This window comes from Antedon mediterranea, chromosome 10 (genome assembly GCF_964355755.1).
Source record: "Antedon mediterranea chromosome 10, ecAntMedi1.1, whole genome shotgun sequence".
NCBI lineage: Eukaryota > Metazoa > Echinodermata > Crinoidea > Comatulida > Antedonidae > Antedon > Antedon mediterranea.
Genome location: NC_092679.1, coordinates 12,364,212 through 12,380,244, shown reverse-complemented (window position 1 = coordinate 12,380,244; position 16,033 = coordinate 12,364,212). Strand labels below are relative to the sequence as shown.

At 35.3% G+C, this 16,033-nt stretch overlaps 1 protein-coding gene and 1 long non-coding RNA gene across 2 annotated transcripts; one reads left to right on the top strand and one right to left on the bottom strand.

The window, feature by feature from the left end:
* Positions 1 to 8,976: 8,976 nt before the first annotated feature.
* On the bottom strand, positions 8,977 to 9,447 carry LOC140061235 (uncharacterized). Its single transcript, XM_072107744.1, has one exon. The coding sequence runs from the start codon at positions 9,445 to 9,447 to the stop codon at positions 8,977 to 8,979; it is 471 nt and encodes a 156-aa protein (XP_071963845.1).
* Positions 9,448 to 9,450: 3 nt separating this feature from the next.
* Positions 9,451 to 14,047, top strand: LOC140060215 (uncharacterized). Its single transcript, XR_011847297.1, has 6 exons — positions 9,451 to 9,763; positions 10,581 to 10,652; positions 11,208 to 11,291; positions 11,843 to 11,922; positions 12,455 to 12,538; positions 13,147 to 14,047. It is a non-coding gene; the product is annotated as an uncharacterized lncRNA (long non-coding RNA).
* The last annotated feature ends 1,986 nt before the right edge of the window (positions 14,048 to 16,033 follow it).

Below are 16,033 nucleotides of genomic sequence, written 5' to 3'. Positions count from 1 at the left end.
TTGGTGAAACATTGCCTATCCTTAAAAAATCTATTACATTCTTTACATTCTATTCTACTCTCTCTATTTTCAAAAGAATTAGAAGAGGGGCAGTCGTTGTGCTTGCACAGCACGCACGTAAATTGACAATTGTGTTGGTACTTGTGAATATACCCCTTATGGCATCTATCGCAAAAATAGTCAATTTTTAGAAAACCTGTCATTGTGGTTATGAGATCGTAATGATTAGAATGATGATAAAGATATATCTGCTTCTTTCTATAATCGCCGCTAAAAATGACAGAATTTAAATTGTCTTTTGAAATGACAATAATTTGATAATTTGGTAATTTTGATTGCATCTTTTTTATTTCCTCGATGCCGCATGTCTGCTCCCTAACCCCCGAATCTCTAAGTAAATGAAGGGCGGCTATTTTTTGCTGACCCCTACCTTGCCTAATGTTATTCCATCTAGCCACGTTGTTAATTTTATCTTCGAGCATAGAAATACCCGTAACAATAGCGCGTGCGCAGCAGATAGTTTCGTTATCATCATTCATAATCTTAATTATACATTTAGCATTTAACAATATGTCGATACCGTTTCTTCTATAGCCCCCACCCCTAGGCATTCTCATGTGAAGAACGTTAAATTTAAACTTGTTATTAATAAAAATATCCGTTTTGGACTGAAGGACCTTCATAATGGCTGCAAAAATAACGTCAGCCGTAAGATGGCCCCTCCGTCCAAAAGGGATAGAGATAGGTGAATCTAACCCCTCAGCCTGTATGACTATTCGAAGCATGTCGTCGACATGCACGTTAACGCAGAGATTATCGACGACATGCTCGAAAATTCGATACAGTGTGGGCAGAAACACCTCTAAACTTATATGATCAATATTAAAAAAATTTACTAAAAAATCGCTAATAGTCGCGTTAAAACGTTGATTATACCTATCAGCTACTTGAACGATTCTACAGAAGTGATTCAACTCTACCTCATCAAGGTTAAGATCCTCGTCTTCAACGGTATCAATATCGGCAAATTCTTCTTCTTCTTCTTCTCCGTCTTCGATTCTGAGCCTCTTTCTATTAACGCCCCTTCCGTATTGTATGGGTGCAGGCTGAAAACAAAAAGAGAAAAACGGTAAAGAAAAAGAAATAAAAGACGTTGTACAACAACAACAACAACAACAGCAGTAGTAAAGAAAATAAAACGATAGTTACCTCAATAATCGAAGACTCCGCTGAATCATTAATCTCGACGTTTCCTCTCAAACTCAAACATTTGGTGTGAGCACCAACACCGTACTATACAGAAAAAAAATAATTAGATAAATTAGAAAGGAAAACGTATATAAACCGTAAACGCAGAAACACTTTGTAAATGCCCCAATTACATAAACTACTACTTTATGAGATATACACGGTAAACAAAAAAATTTTAAAAATAAATAAATAACTTAGAAAGAAACACAAAGAAGCCGTAAAACGCTGTAAACACACGTTCGGTTACACACAATCTACTTTTTAAGAATTATACACGGTAAAATAAATATTACGTAAAAATAAAATAAACAAACACTTACTTCTACGTCATCAATACGCAAATTAGCCGATAGCTCCTGCACTATCTCAATAGCGTTATTACAAATATCCGAAAGTGAGAGGCTATCGGCTTCGGAAAAACTCTGGCTAACATCTAAATCAAGATCCTGGTCATTAAATACGAAATCTTCTAGTAGGTCAACATCGGGGATAACATCGTCGGTATCGATATTTTCGATATTGTTTCGCGATAAACTAACGATAGCTTCTACTGCTCTCTGGCATTCGATAAACAAGCTATCGTTAGAATCGGAAGATGATGATGATGATTCGTAATGAGCCATTGTAAAAAAATCAGTAATAAGTCTAGAATAATCAGTAAGCGTATGAAAAATTACCCACACTTACGCTGTTTTTATACCATCCCATGACACTAATTAAATTTAATAATTTATGCAAACAAAGGTACTTGGAACTTCCTTTAGGAAATGTGTCCGCTATTAAGATTGGTCAAACAGCCCTTACATAATTAGGAAGATCCTCCCACAACAGTGACCATTAGCATTTAGCCTTCGACCAAACGGAAAACATGGACACAGGAAACACCTTAATTAAAACAACAAAGGAAAAAATTGAGAGATGTAGTGAAAGGACAAATCAAAAATACGCGCCAGAAAAATAATTTATTATACCTAAACGGGAAGCACTGAAAGCAATTAAAAGGAAACAACTGGTTGTTTAATCAAACGCTCCATTTTCAGCAAAAATTCTCTCTCCACCTCGTCTACGTACGTAAATATACAACTTGTAGGCCTTTTACTCCTCTCGACTCCTTCAACTATACCGGCGGGGATAACCTCTTCGACCCCCCCGTGTAACGATCATCTATCACTGCCTGGAACAACAGTCTCCTCATCATCGCTAATTATTATAACATTATCTGCACAACTCCCTTGCGAAAAATATATACTTTCAGACATAATGAAATACTGTAAAGAGATACTCTACGCAAAAATAGACAAAACAACTGGAAAATAGTACAACAATAGCCGCTTCACTTTGTTTCACCGTCTTAAATCGTAAATAAAGTAATGACGTCACTCACCACGTACCAGAACATCGCGCCGAAAAATTAATAAATAAGAGACAAAGAAACACCTGGCGGAAATTACATATCTATTGCGAAACTACCAGGAAATACACCAAGGCCAGCTTTGGGCTGAAGTACCAGGAAATGAACGACCTTCATTAGAAACATCTGGTGGAAATTATATAACTATTACGTAACTACCAGGAAATACACCAAGGCCAACCTTGGGCTGAAGTACCAGGAAATGAACGACCTTCATTAGAAACATCTGGTGGAAATTATATAACTATTATGTAACTACCAGGAAATACACCAAGGCCAACTTTGGGCTGAAGTACCAGGAAATGAACGACCTTCATTAGAAACATCTGGTGGAAATTACATTCGTCCTTTAAAGTTGCAGGCTCAAAAATATGGAACAATTTACCAGTTAATATTAAATCGGCCCCAACAGTTACGTCCTTTAAGGCTAGATACAAAGCTCATTCCTTTTCATAAAAAACTGACATGTATTATATTTAATTAAGTTTCTCTTTTTGTATATTTTGATTAAGACAGGACCACGATGTAAAACAGATACACTGTTATCTGATTGTTTTATCCTGTATAAATATATTATTTATTATTATTATTATTATTACGTAACCACCAGGAAATACACCAAGGTCAACCTTGGGTTGAAGTACCAGGACATGAATGACCTTCATTAGAAACATCTGGTGGAAATTACATAACTATTGCGCAACCACCATGAAATACCCCAAGGTCAACTTTGGGCTAAAGTACCTCTTTTACTACTAATAGGTTGCGAGCTTACTTATAGTTTGAGCATATGAGGTTTTTTTTATGTATTGAATATCGTTTTTTAATATATTCAGTTCTTTTTTTTTAGAGCGCAATCAAGTTTAAACTTTTGTTATGTCCGACAGCCAATTCGGGCCCGTAGCCAGGGTGGATTTTTTATGGTTCGGGTGAAAGTATTTATTCTCTCGTTACTATCATCATTATATCATTATCATTAAAATTATAATTTTGCATTGTTTCATTATCCACATAAGTGTACATTGATTCATTGTATTGATTGAAAACATATTTTTACAAATCATATTAAAGCAGAAACTTGATGTAAAAAATATTGAGTAATAGCCTGGATTTATTTATATATGTTGTGAAGCTTTTAACGCTGTGTACATATAATAAGCCTGCAAACTCTCCTCCTACCCATCCTAGGGTCGCGCCGCTTCCTTATATAGTAAAGGCAACAAGGGCCTTGTATATAATTACTAGCCAGGGCGGGAGTATGTTGTTGCATTGATGAAAATTTTGAGAATCGACTGTCAATAGAAATAATGATATATATTTCAATCTTTCGTGGTGGTTTCCCATCTATTTTTATAAAATGTAAATATTAATTAATGCAGAAAGGAGTGAAAATAGAATGTAACATTCTCGGCTGTATATTAAATAATACAGATGTTTATAACATCTGCTTTAACTCATGTGTAATGTGTCATATTGGATAATGATTGAAATTGTTTGGGTCGCCTTCATAGGGTCAACTATATTGTGTTTTGAGAATATCCCCTTCCCAGCATGCCAAGCGAGCTGCCTGAATCTTCCTGTTCGGCGGAAAACAACCGTTGTGAACGTTCGAAAGGCAACCCCTGGGCCGACCTAAAACACTGGCTGTGAACAAAACTTTGGTTTTGAGTTTTTACACTTAAGGCGGCTCTGGGCCGACGTAATAACTGTATATTTTAGGTTTCTATTTTCGTATATTTGGGTCTCCCTTTTCGTATAATTGGGTTTCCATTTTCGTATATTTGGGTCTCCCTTTTCGTATATTTGGGTCTCCCTTTTCGTATATTTAGGTCTCCCTTTTCGTATATTTGGGTCTCCCTTTTCGTATATTTGGGTCTCCCTTTTCGTATAGTGGGGTCTCCCTTTTCGTATTGGGTCTCGGGTCTCTGGTCTCGGGTCTCTAGTTTCGAAACACCACAAATGATATACATTCTTTATTCTCGTAGGTCTAATCTTTCCATCTCATGTGTTCATATACGCAGAAAGATGTGTAACAGCAACCGTTCTTCTTTTGAACGAACAGGCAGAAGAGCGAGAGAGAGAGAGAGCTAGCTAATATAAGGCCTAGAAGTAATATGCATGGTGGATGGTGGTGTGTGTGAAGAAGAGTACGCGAAGGCAATCACGTGAATTGTGAACAACTAATGAATTATTCATGTTTATTATTACTTATGTACGAAAAAAAAATCGCGTCCGGCGCAGTGTAAGCGTCCGCGTCTTTGTGGTTGTAAGAGTTGCTTCTTTTAGTATTGTAATTGTGTGTTGTATCCATATTTAAAGAGGTTTACAAGTCGTGGATTCATATTGTTTACAACATAATACATTATTATTCCTACTTTAAGTAGTCTATATTCGAAAGGTAGCCTACCTGTAACAGAATTATTGTATTTAAGCCATGTCATTGCCCGCAGTGCTTTTTTCTGTAGTAAGATACTGTGATGTCATTTAGATATGTGTTGCACCAAATTACGCAAATAAGAATTTATAATTTGAGAAGTTAAGCTAATTATGCCACAATGTATTTAAAAAATGTAGTCACAAACATTTTCGGCATTATGTCTTCCAAAACTTTTATCTCTATTAGCTTTATCTAATTTCAAATCGCGATCTCATTTGAATTTGGTGTGGTAAATTCAATTCATTCAATTTTAAAATTGGTAATTGTTATTTTATTTCGGTCACATGGCACATTCCGATTGGATCCAGCATTGAACAGGAAATCGATTCGCAACCTACAACTGTGTACAATGAATTGTATTGTGGTCCTCTTTATCATATATCATGGGGAAATTATTTCTCCATGATCATATGAATTGCAACACATTGCTAGAGGGTAATTGAACATATAGTGTAACGAGAGGTTATTGTTGTTTATTAGTTTTAGTTTATTAACATTAATAACACTTTTATAACGTATATAATTTCTATAAAATCAATCAATCAGCAATCAGCAGCTCTTTACTCAATACTATCAATGCAGTGTCGGCCATTTTTGACAATTTCCAGCAATTTTACTTTTTACAATTATGGACCTCACAATGCTATAGCTCGGTCGTACTTTACCACGATGTGAGGAAACATTACTTTTGAAAATGTATGGTTACAATGCAACATACCTGTTATATGAATTCTGTTGAGGTATGATTCAATTACTGTAGGCCTATCGTATCTCCGTCACTCTGCCTACAGTACTATTATTCTTCTCATGCAGAAAACATTAAAAATCATTATATTTCTCTACCTATATTATGATTACGCATGAAGCATGACGAAACCAGAAATGAATGATAATGATTTATATATGGGTTATGGACGTGCGTTGTGTGAACGTCTCTCACTGGACGCTGGAAGGCTTTATAATGATGTTTTAGTACAACAATAAATACGCACATGTACACGTTTTACATCGCTAGGCCAACAACCTATTTATTTGACATTCGTCTATAGATGGCGCTATAGCCTAAATACAACTCAACATCACATCTCCCTTTCTCTGGAGGAACTTGTACAACAAGGTTTTAAATAAATATTCTTATAGAAGTTTAAACACCAAACATGCGTCTTCTTTTGTCCTTTTAAAATTATAACACCAACTAAACAATTAACGTCATACATCCGTTATATGCATTATAAACAAGTCATCTGATTTTTCGTAGTTAACAATTTAAGTTTAATCATTGTTGCATAATTTACAAATCCAATTTTTCTGGGGGCTTGATTAGTCGCCCACTTCTGGTCTTATATTGTTGATTGTGGTTAAGTTGAGGACCTTCTATCTGTTCAGTACCAGTATCTGTAAAGCAATCAAAATCATTGTTATTTTGACCTGCCACCGGGGGCAAGGTCGATCCCTCCCGTATTGGATGCATCCTCGGAGGATACAACTCTGACCGTCTACTAAGGTGTTTTCGATTTCGCCTTGTAACTCCTGTTGAAGTTTGGATCTCATATGATCTTGGTGCAACTCTACGATGTACGGTACCACTTCGTTCCATTGGGTGTGTTATCCACACTTTCTCTCCCACAGGTAAGTTTGATAGTTCTTTTGCTCTATGCTTTTTATCAAATGACATTTTCATTTTCTCTTTTCTTGATTGGTCTGTTGCAATCATTTTGTCGAATTGAGGCCAGTCTGGTGTCAAGCTGTTGGTCACAATAGGAACTCTTGTTCGTATTTTCCTTCCTATTAACATCTCAGCTGGACTAAATCCTGATTGTAATGGTGTTGCCCTGTAATTTAACAATGCCATATATGGATCATCCGCTTTTTTCAGCAAGTTCTTGATTGTCTGAACCGCCCTTTCGGCTTCTCCATTACTTTGTGGGAAGTATGGACTGCTACATTCATGGTAAAATCCATAATTGTCTGCAAATCGAGCAAAACTATATGATGAAAATTGAGGGCCATTGTCTGATCTAACCTTTTCTGGCACTCCATGTCTAGCAAATATGCTCTTTAAATGTTCAATAACTGTTTCTGATGAGGTGGATGACTTAAGGTATGCAATTTCTATAAATCTAGAAAAATAGTCTACGACAAGCAAGTAATTACGTCCATTCCACTCAAAAAGATCCATAGCCAAATGCTGCCATGGGTATTCTGGAACTTTACTTGGCTGCAACGGTTCTGGTCGCTGTCGTTTTTCTTTTTCACATACTGTACACTTGTCTACTAGATTCTGGATTGTCTTACTAATCCCTGGCCACCAAACCGATATTTTAGCTAGAGCTCTGCATTTTACGATCCCTTGATGTCCTGCATGTATACGACTTAAGATGTCACCTCTTAGAGGATCCGGGATTACAAGTCTGGTGCCAAACATTAACAATCCATCTAATACTGTAAGGTCATCTCGGATTTGATAGTACGGAATAAGATTGGAGTCGATTCTTCCTTGCCTAGGCCATCCCTCCTTGGTAAATTTTATCACCTGTGTGCATTCGGGATCAGCCATTTGTGCCTCTTTAATCTTGTTTAATTTCTGTGTTGTTGCTGTTAATGCATCAACTACTTCATGCACAAATGCAGCTGTCGACTCCGCCAACTCAACTTCACTTTTATCTGGAAGTCCCACTGGAGCTCGAGAAAGCGCATCAGCTGTAGTCAAGTCTTTTCCAGCTGTGTATTTCATCTGATATGTATATCTCATTAATCTCATACGAAATCTTTGGATTCTCGGTGTAAGCTCATCAATAGCCTTTGTCTTCAAAAGTGCAAGTAATGGGCGATGATCTGTTTCTATAGTGAACGTTGGTAAGCCAACTAAGAAATCTGCAAATTTTTCACAAGCCCAAGTAGCAGCCAAAGCTTCTTTTTCAACTTGTGCATATCGCTGCTCTGTTGTGGTCATCGATCTCGAAGCATAAAAGACTGGTCGCCAGCACATCTCTGTTTCTTGCAGCAACACTGCCCTAAGTCCATATGATGATGCATCAGCAGAAACTTTAGTAGGTAGATGTGGACTATAGTGAGCTAGTACTGGTGGTGAGCACAGCTTCTTTTTCAGTTTAGTAAAAGCTTGCTCCTGCATCACGTCCCACATCCACTTTGTCTCTTTCTTAAGTAGATCACGCATCGGCTTTGTTTCATCTGCTAGATCTGGGGAGAATTTCCTAACAAAATTAACCAATCCCATTAATCTACGTAGTTCTGGGACATTGGTTGGTCTTGGGAATTTTTGTATAGCTTCCACCTTGTTAGGATCCATCTGTACTCCCTGTGCTGACAGAACATGACCTAAAAACTTAATACTCGTGAGTTTGAATTCACATTTTTCATTCAGCGTGATTCCAGCCGATTCCATTTTTAGTAGAACCTTGTGTACTCTGTCATCATGTTCCTGTTCACTTTGACCTGATATCAAAACATCGTCGATGTCACAAATCATCGTCGATGTCACAAATCACACCCGGAATCCCTGATAGCATCTGTGCCATGATTCGGTGAAAAATTTCTGGACCCGACGAAATTCCAAAAGGTAATCTTTTAAAACAAAAACGCCCGAATGGCGTAATAAATGTAGTCAACTCTTGTGACTCTGCGTCTAATGGGACCTGGTAAAACCCACTATTACAATCGAGCTTGGTAAAAAACTTCGCACCCTTCAACTGGGCTAACAATTGATCAGTTGACGGCAGAGGGTAATTTTCCCTTTTCACACTCTCGTTTAGTTTGGTTAGGTCAACACAAAGTCTGACTGTGTCATTTCTTGGCTTAGGAACTACTACAATTGGTGCACACCAATCTGTTGGTGTTGTGACCGGTCTAATGACGTCTAAATTCTGCAATCGATGTACAGTAGTTCCTTTTCTACCTTTTGTTGCAGTGGTATTGGTACCCTTCTTGGTGCACAAACGGCAAATGGCTTTGCGTCTTGACTCAGCCTGATTTTATAAGTATCCTTCAGTTTACCCAATCCTTTGAACAACTTAGGATGATTCTGTCTGTAGTACTTGTCTGATATTACATTGACAGTATTAACCTTATAAATTAACTTCATGGCTTCAATAGCCGGTCTCCCTAGCAAAGATTGTTCCAGTTTTTCTACAACGTATACCTCCTGTATACTCTCAGTATTTTGTTGTTTGAGTTTCAACTTAGCTGTGAACTTTCCAAGTACTGGGATTAAGTTTCTACCCGGACCATATAACTTTCGATCAGCTTTGCAAAGGGGATATTTCCCTTTCGGTATGTTTGCAGTGTCTATGACAGTTACATCAGCTCCCGTGTCTATTTTAAAATTCATTACACAGCTGTTTCAAACATACGAATTAAGTCATGCGCCCTCAACGTTACAAGTCGTATCGCTGGAGTAACAATACATAAACAATTACTTACAAATCCACGTGTGCAGAGTGGAGTCAAACGTCATTTAAAGACATGTTTTAAACAGCCAATGAGAATGAGATAAAAAAATAAAGGGTCGCTAAAAATATGAATATTCATTAAAGAGTCCCTGGATGAAACAAGCACGTTGTCGTTTTGTTTTTTACAAGGAATGTAACGCTGAAAATTAATGGAAGGGTGGACCATAAAATACAAGCATATACCAATTTACGCACGTGAGTGACATTTCCAAATTTGGTACATGTTTGTTTGTCCGTATCTTTAAAAAATGTAATTTTCACTCTAATTCTTTGGTACTGCATGATAATTTAGTTATCTGTGAATGTTATAACATAGTAATGGTCGAGAGGTGATGGTTGAATTTTTGAGCTATGGCCGTTTCAAATTGTGTCATTTTTAGGCTTAGGCTTGTGTCTACTCTAGTTGCAACACTGCCTTTCATGTGACAGCTGACCCAAATGAGTTTGGAAATGTTACATTATATTAATTATTTAGGCCTGGCTGGGTAGGGTAGGCATATACCAATATTATAGGCCCTATTTTTATTTTAATACTAGGCCTAGGCCCTAGCTAGACCTGTGCTCTCTAGCAGCCTACTACAGAGAAGCAGCTTTCCGGCTTAGTTAGCCTGGCCTTGAGTAGGCTAGCCTACTACTAGCCTAATAGGTATTAGTAGGCTACCTAATTAAAATTAGGCCCAGGATCTACGCCTAGGCCTAGGCCTATATATTTTTAATATTATTTAATCAGTATAATTAATTTTAGTTTTAATAAATTTACAGTATTCATTACAAAAACTGTAAATTTAATATTATGAGGATTATATATACCATGTATGCAATGACATAGGGAATACTATAGGCCTACCCTGTATGTAATAATTACAATATAAATAATGACAAGCATCATATTAACATTCGGTTTTGCTCATCACTGCATATTCAAATTAGTATGCAATCATATTAAATTTAATAAGTTAAGTTAATTTTATAAAATTGTTATAATAATTATTAATGTTATACACTATTGTAGGTAGCCTACATATATAGAGCAGTAACCTGAAGTGGCTAAGCAGATTTGGACCATTACCTACCATCTATATAGGTAAGATTATTTTGCTGTTCAAGAAGTAGCAAATATTAAATTGTGTTTACCATGCTATTAATTTTCAATATTAACAATCAATCACTACCTCTGGCTGGGTAGGCTAGGCCTATATGATAGGCCCTATTTTTATGTTAATATACTAGCTAGACCTGTGCTCTCTATCACTAGCAGCAGCCTACAGAGAAGCAGCTTTCCAGCTTATTTAGCCTAGCCTAGAGCAATTAGGCTAGGTATAAGTAGACTACCTAATTAGGTCTAGGCTCTACGCCTATATATTATTATTTAATTATTATTAATTTTAATTTAATATATTTACAGTATTTATTTAAATAATGTTTCTTATGAGAATACCTGGTTATATATACCCTATGCAATGACATAAGGCATATATATGCCTTCCCTGTATGTAATAATTACAATTATTATAAATAATGAATTTTAACATTCATTTTTGCTCATCACTGCATATTCAAATTAGTATGTATGCAACCATATTAAATTTAATAAGCTAATTTTAAGTAATTCTTATAATAATGTTTTACTATTTTGTAGGTACATAGCGGCAACCCGAAGTGGCAAAAACATTTTAAACAGATTTGGACCAATACCTAGCAGCCTACCATCTATATACAGTAGGTAAGTTTATTTTACTGCTCAAGAACTAGTAAATTTTAAATTGTGTTTACCCATGCTATTAATTTTCAATATTAACAATCAATCACTACCAGTGGCTGGGTAGGCTAGGCCTATATTATAGGCCCTATTTTTATTTTAATATACTAGCTAGACCTGTGCTCTCTAACACTAGCAGCCTACAGAGAAGCAGCTTTCCAGCTTATTTAGCCTAGCCTAGAGCAATAGGCTAGGTATAAGTAGACTACCTAATTAGGTCTAGGCTCTACGCCTATATATTATTATTTAATTATTATTAATTTTAGTTTTAATATATTTATTTATTTTATTTAAATAATGTTTATTATGAGAATACCTGGTTATATATACCCTATGCAATGACATAAGGCATATATGCCTACCCTGTATGTAATAATTACAATTATTATAAATAATGAATTTTAACATTCGTTTTTGCTCATCACTGCATATTCAAATTAGTATGTATGCAACCATATTAAATTTAATAAGCTAATTTTAATTAATTCTTATAGTAATGTTTTACTATTTTTTAGGTACATAGCGGCAACCCGAAGTGGAAAAATCATTTTAAACAGATTTGGACCAATACCTATACCTACCATCTATATTATAGGCAAGTTTATTTTACTGTTCAAGAACTAGTCAATTTTAAATTGTGTTTACCATGCTATTAATTTTCAATATTAACAACCAATCACTACCACTGGCTGGGCTAGGCTAGGCTAGGCCCTATTTTTATTTTAATATACTAGCTAGACCTGTGCTCTCTTGCACTAGCAGCCTAAGAGAAGCAGCTTTCCAGCTTATTTAGCCTAGCCTAGAGCAATAGGCTAGGTATTAGTAGGCTACCTAATTAGGCCTAGAGGCTATTATTAATTTTTATTTTTAATATATTTACAGTATTTATTACAAATAATGTTTATTATGAGGATACCTGGTTATATATACCCTATGCAATGACATAAGGCATATATGCCTACCCTGTATGTAATAATTACAATTATTATAAATAATGAATTTTAACATTTGTTTTTGCTCATCACTGCATATTCAAATTAGTGTGTATGCAACCATAGTAAATATAATAAGTTAATTTTAATTAATTCTTATTATAATGTTATACTATTACTATTAATATTTTTTAGGTACATAATAATATAGTATAGCGGCAACCCAAAATGGCTAAAACATTTTAAACAGATTTGGACCAATACCTATCATCTATATAGGTAAGTTTATTTTACTGTTCAAGAACTAGTAAATTTTAAATTGTGTTTACCATGCTATGAATTTGTAACTTTAACAATCAATCACTAACACATGTACAGTACAGCAGTAGTACTATCAATCAATAGTAATTAGTTGGTAATTGAAATATAGACATACTATAGTATTACTTTTACATGTTCATTATCATAAGGCATTGTTAATAGGAAATCAATACAATGCAATATTCCTTTAACATTTAAAAATGTACAATATTTTATGATCATTAATGTTAATGAATCATTTTTTGTTGGCTTTCTTGCATTTGTTTGGTTTTATTATTTCATTTTGTATCATTGGAGATGTGAAAATCAGATGAGTCTAAGTTTGACTCTAATCCACACTGCTGTTTTGTGACGGTTGAGTTTGGCATGTATTAGCTCCCCGCCTTGTTCAGAGACCACCTTCCATTCTCTCATGAATGCAATAGCATGGTGCTCAAGCATATGTAGCTTAGGCTGTATTACACCTGGTGCAATATGCCTGTATTCTGCTAAAAATACTTGTATCATATTTTTTATGTAATTAAAAAAATACTTAATTTACACATTAATACATTTTATAATTTCAGAAATTTTGTGATGAAAAAGTCAATCTGTGGTGACTGTAGAATGGACCCGAGACCTGACTATCTTACACATTTAAATAATAGAAAGTTCTGACAATTTTGTTGAATAGAAATGTACAATGTATGATGTAATCTTAATTGAAAATTGGCAGTTTTTAAACTATGTATATAAATTAGGATGAGAAAACAGTTATTTGATTATGAGGTATGTTCATTTAAATAAATTTGTTAGTATAAACTTTCAAAAAGAGTGAAGATATAAGGAAGAAAAGCAGATCATGGAGCAGCTGTACCAAATAAAAAAACTGTTCCCTTAAACGCCAGTGTGTTCTTTCACTTGTGAATGTAGTTTTTGCCCAGGTCATAGTTGTTGTAAGTTGTTGGTGTAGCATGCCAAGCAATTTGGTCCATGCCCTGTTAATTTAAATGTTAGCGTGGTAGTATACAGTATCCATTGCAAATTCGTGAATGGCAGGTTGTACAAATGTATATAGGTTGTGATTTTACATTTGTTAGATTTAGTGCAAATTTGTGACGGCTTTTCATATTTTAAAAATTGTATTTTTTATCTTTTTCTTTAAATTTTGTTCCACAACAAAAGCAAGTAGAACGTAAAGCCTTTTCGTGAAACTGTGTTGCCTACAAAAATGAAAAGAAATGTTAATTTTACCAACCTTTAATTTTATATTATATTTATCATACAGTAGTTTGAGTATTTTTGTATAGGCTTTAATTTTAAGGGCCTAGCCTAGGCCTGGTAGTTAGTAGTTTTACTAAATATTTACATTTATGATGAATTATATTCAGTTGAAATAAATACAATGATAATAATTAAGCTTATTATTTAATCTATTGTAAATTAAAATGATGTATAGCATGATTCCACTACTTATACGTACCAACTAGGCCTAGCTACAACCTAGGCCTAGCTGCGTACAGCCTAGCGAGCGGTTATCAGACGCGTTCATCGACCTCTCGCCAAATACGCTGTTTCGCATTTAACAAAACAGTCGAGTTTTTCAATGAAAATTTCTTGAGATTTTCACCGTCACCTCCTAACAATTCAATGTCTCGTGTAAGCATATATAATCAAACTTTTACCTAGATTTTCCAAGTATTTATGAAAATTACGAATAAAAACAAAAAGTGTACAATTTGACAAGCATTTTTTCAAACTTTCCATTGTTTACATTTGCTAGGCCGATCGATGTTAATTTTTAAAACTTCCGGGTGTAAATAATTTCGTAAACTTGGTGTTATGCTTAATTACTTATTATTTCCAAAAAATCGGTAATTAAAAAACTTATTTTCTAACAAATAGTATAAAAATGGTTTTATAATATTTATGACGAAATTGATTAAAATAATTTAAAGTGTAGTTATAAAAGTTGCAAATGTCGCGAAAGTTGAACGAGATTCAACCACTCGCGCGGCGTCACGCTCAGGCACATATCGCCGTCTGACAATATTGAGGGCGCTTGACTTTTTCTATTTATTTTACATTGGTTGAAACAGCTGTGATTAGCTGGTCTTCCATTTCTATTTCAACGCACCATGGATCAGTCACACTCTTCTCTTGTGTCACAGCCCCAAGGAATTGATCAGCAAGAGGTTGATTAACAGAAGGTTGCTCTTCCTCCTGTAATAGACGCAGTGAGCTTTTCTTTTGTCTACCATATTTTTTTGGTGTTTCATTTTTACTACTGGTACTTGGATGTGAACTTCTGCACACTACAGCAAAATGTCCCACTTTTGTGCATTTTCGACAACTTGCCTGGACAAATCTCACTTTTACTGTGCTGTCTATCACACCTGTAACACCGTTTCTTTGGATCACTATTCTTCTTTTGCTGCTGCACCACCGACACTGATGCCTGGCTGGTCATCGCTCTTGCTTGAGAATGCGATGCTTCATGTGCTCTGCATGTATCGATACAGGTTTGTAATGTTAGGTTTTTTTGTGCTAATAATTTCTGTCGGATTTTCTCATCCTTGACACCACTAACTATTCTATCACGTAACATTCTATCATTATTTACAAAGTTACATGTTTTGGCAAGCTTACGTAGTGCAGTTACATAGGCATCTATACCTTCAGCCGTCTGTTGAGCCCGCTGGTTGAACTTGAATGTTTCGTAGATTTCATTTGTGTCACCTATGCAGTAATCTTTGAATTTTCTGAGTATGACATCAATGTCATGTCTGTCTTCATCTTCTGCAAAGTGAAGTCCGTCATATGTCTCAAAACCATCCTCGCCTATACACGCTAATAATACGGCCCCTCTGTATGCATTTGACTCATCTTTAAGTCTAGAAGCAATTTCGTAATTGTCCCACTGCCTTTTAAATTTTCTCCAAGCTATTTCGGAGCTCTCCGTATGTAACTCTAATTTATTTGGCACAGGTACGTTTGCCTTATACGCCGTTCCTGCCCTTCTAGGCTGCTCCGATGACGAGGCCTGTTGCTGTTGTTGTTGTCCGCCGCGTTGAGCCATGCTCGAACCGTTACAGAGGACTTGACTGTATTCAATTGATACCAGAATTTTTTTTTAGGGTTATTCCATTATTAAAGTGGGGGTGTGTGGTTATGAATATTGTGTGCAGGTACGTCAATAGAAATGACATTGAGAGCCCTCTTCTGTCAGTTGACTGGTTCCCGGTCTACCGCCTTGTAATTGACTTAATCATGATCGAATTCCAACAACTTAAAAATATACAAAATGTTTACATAATTATATAACAATGTAGATCTATCTAATAATGTTTTTATTTTTTTGCAGATAAAGGAGGATCATCAATAAAATAAAATGATAACAATTCCAGGCATTTAATATACGGTTTACTGATAAAATATAATGTACCAATGAAATAAACCTGGTGTTCTGAAACA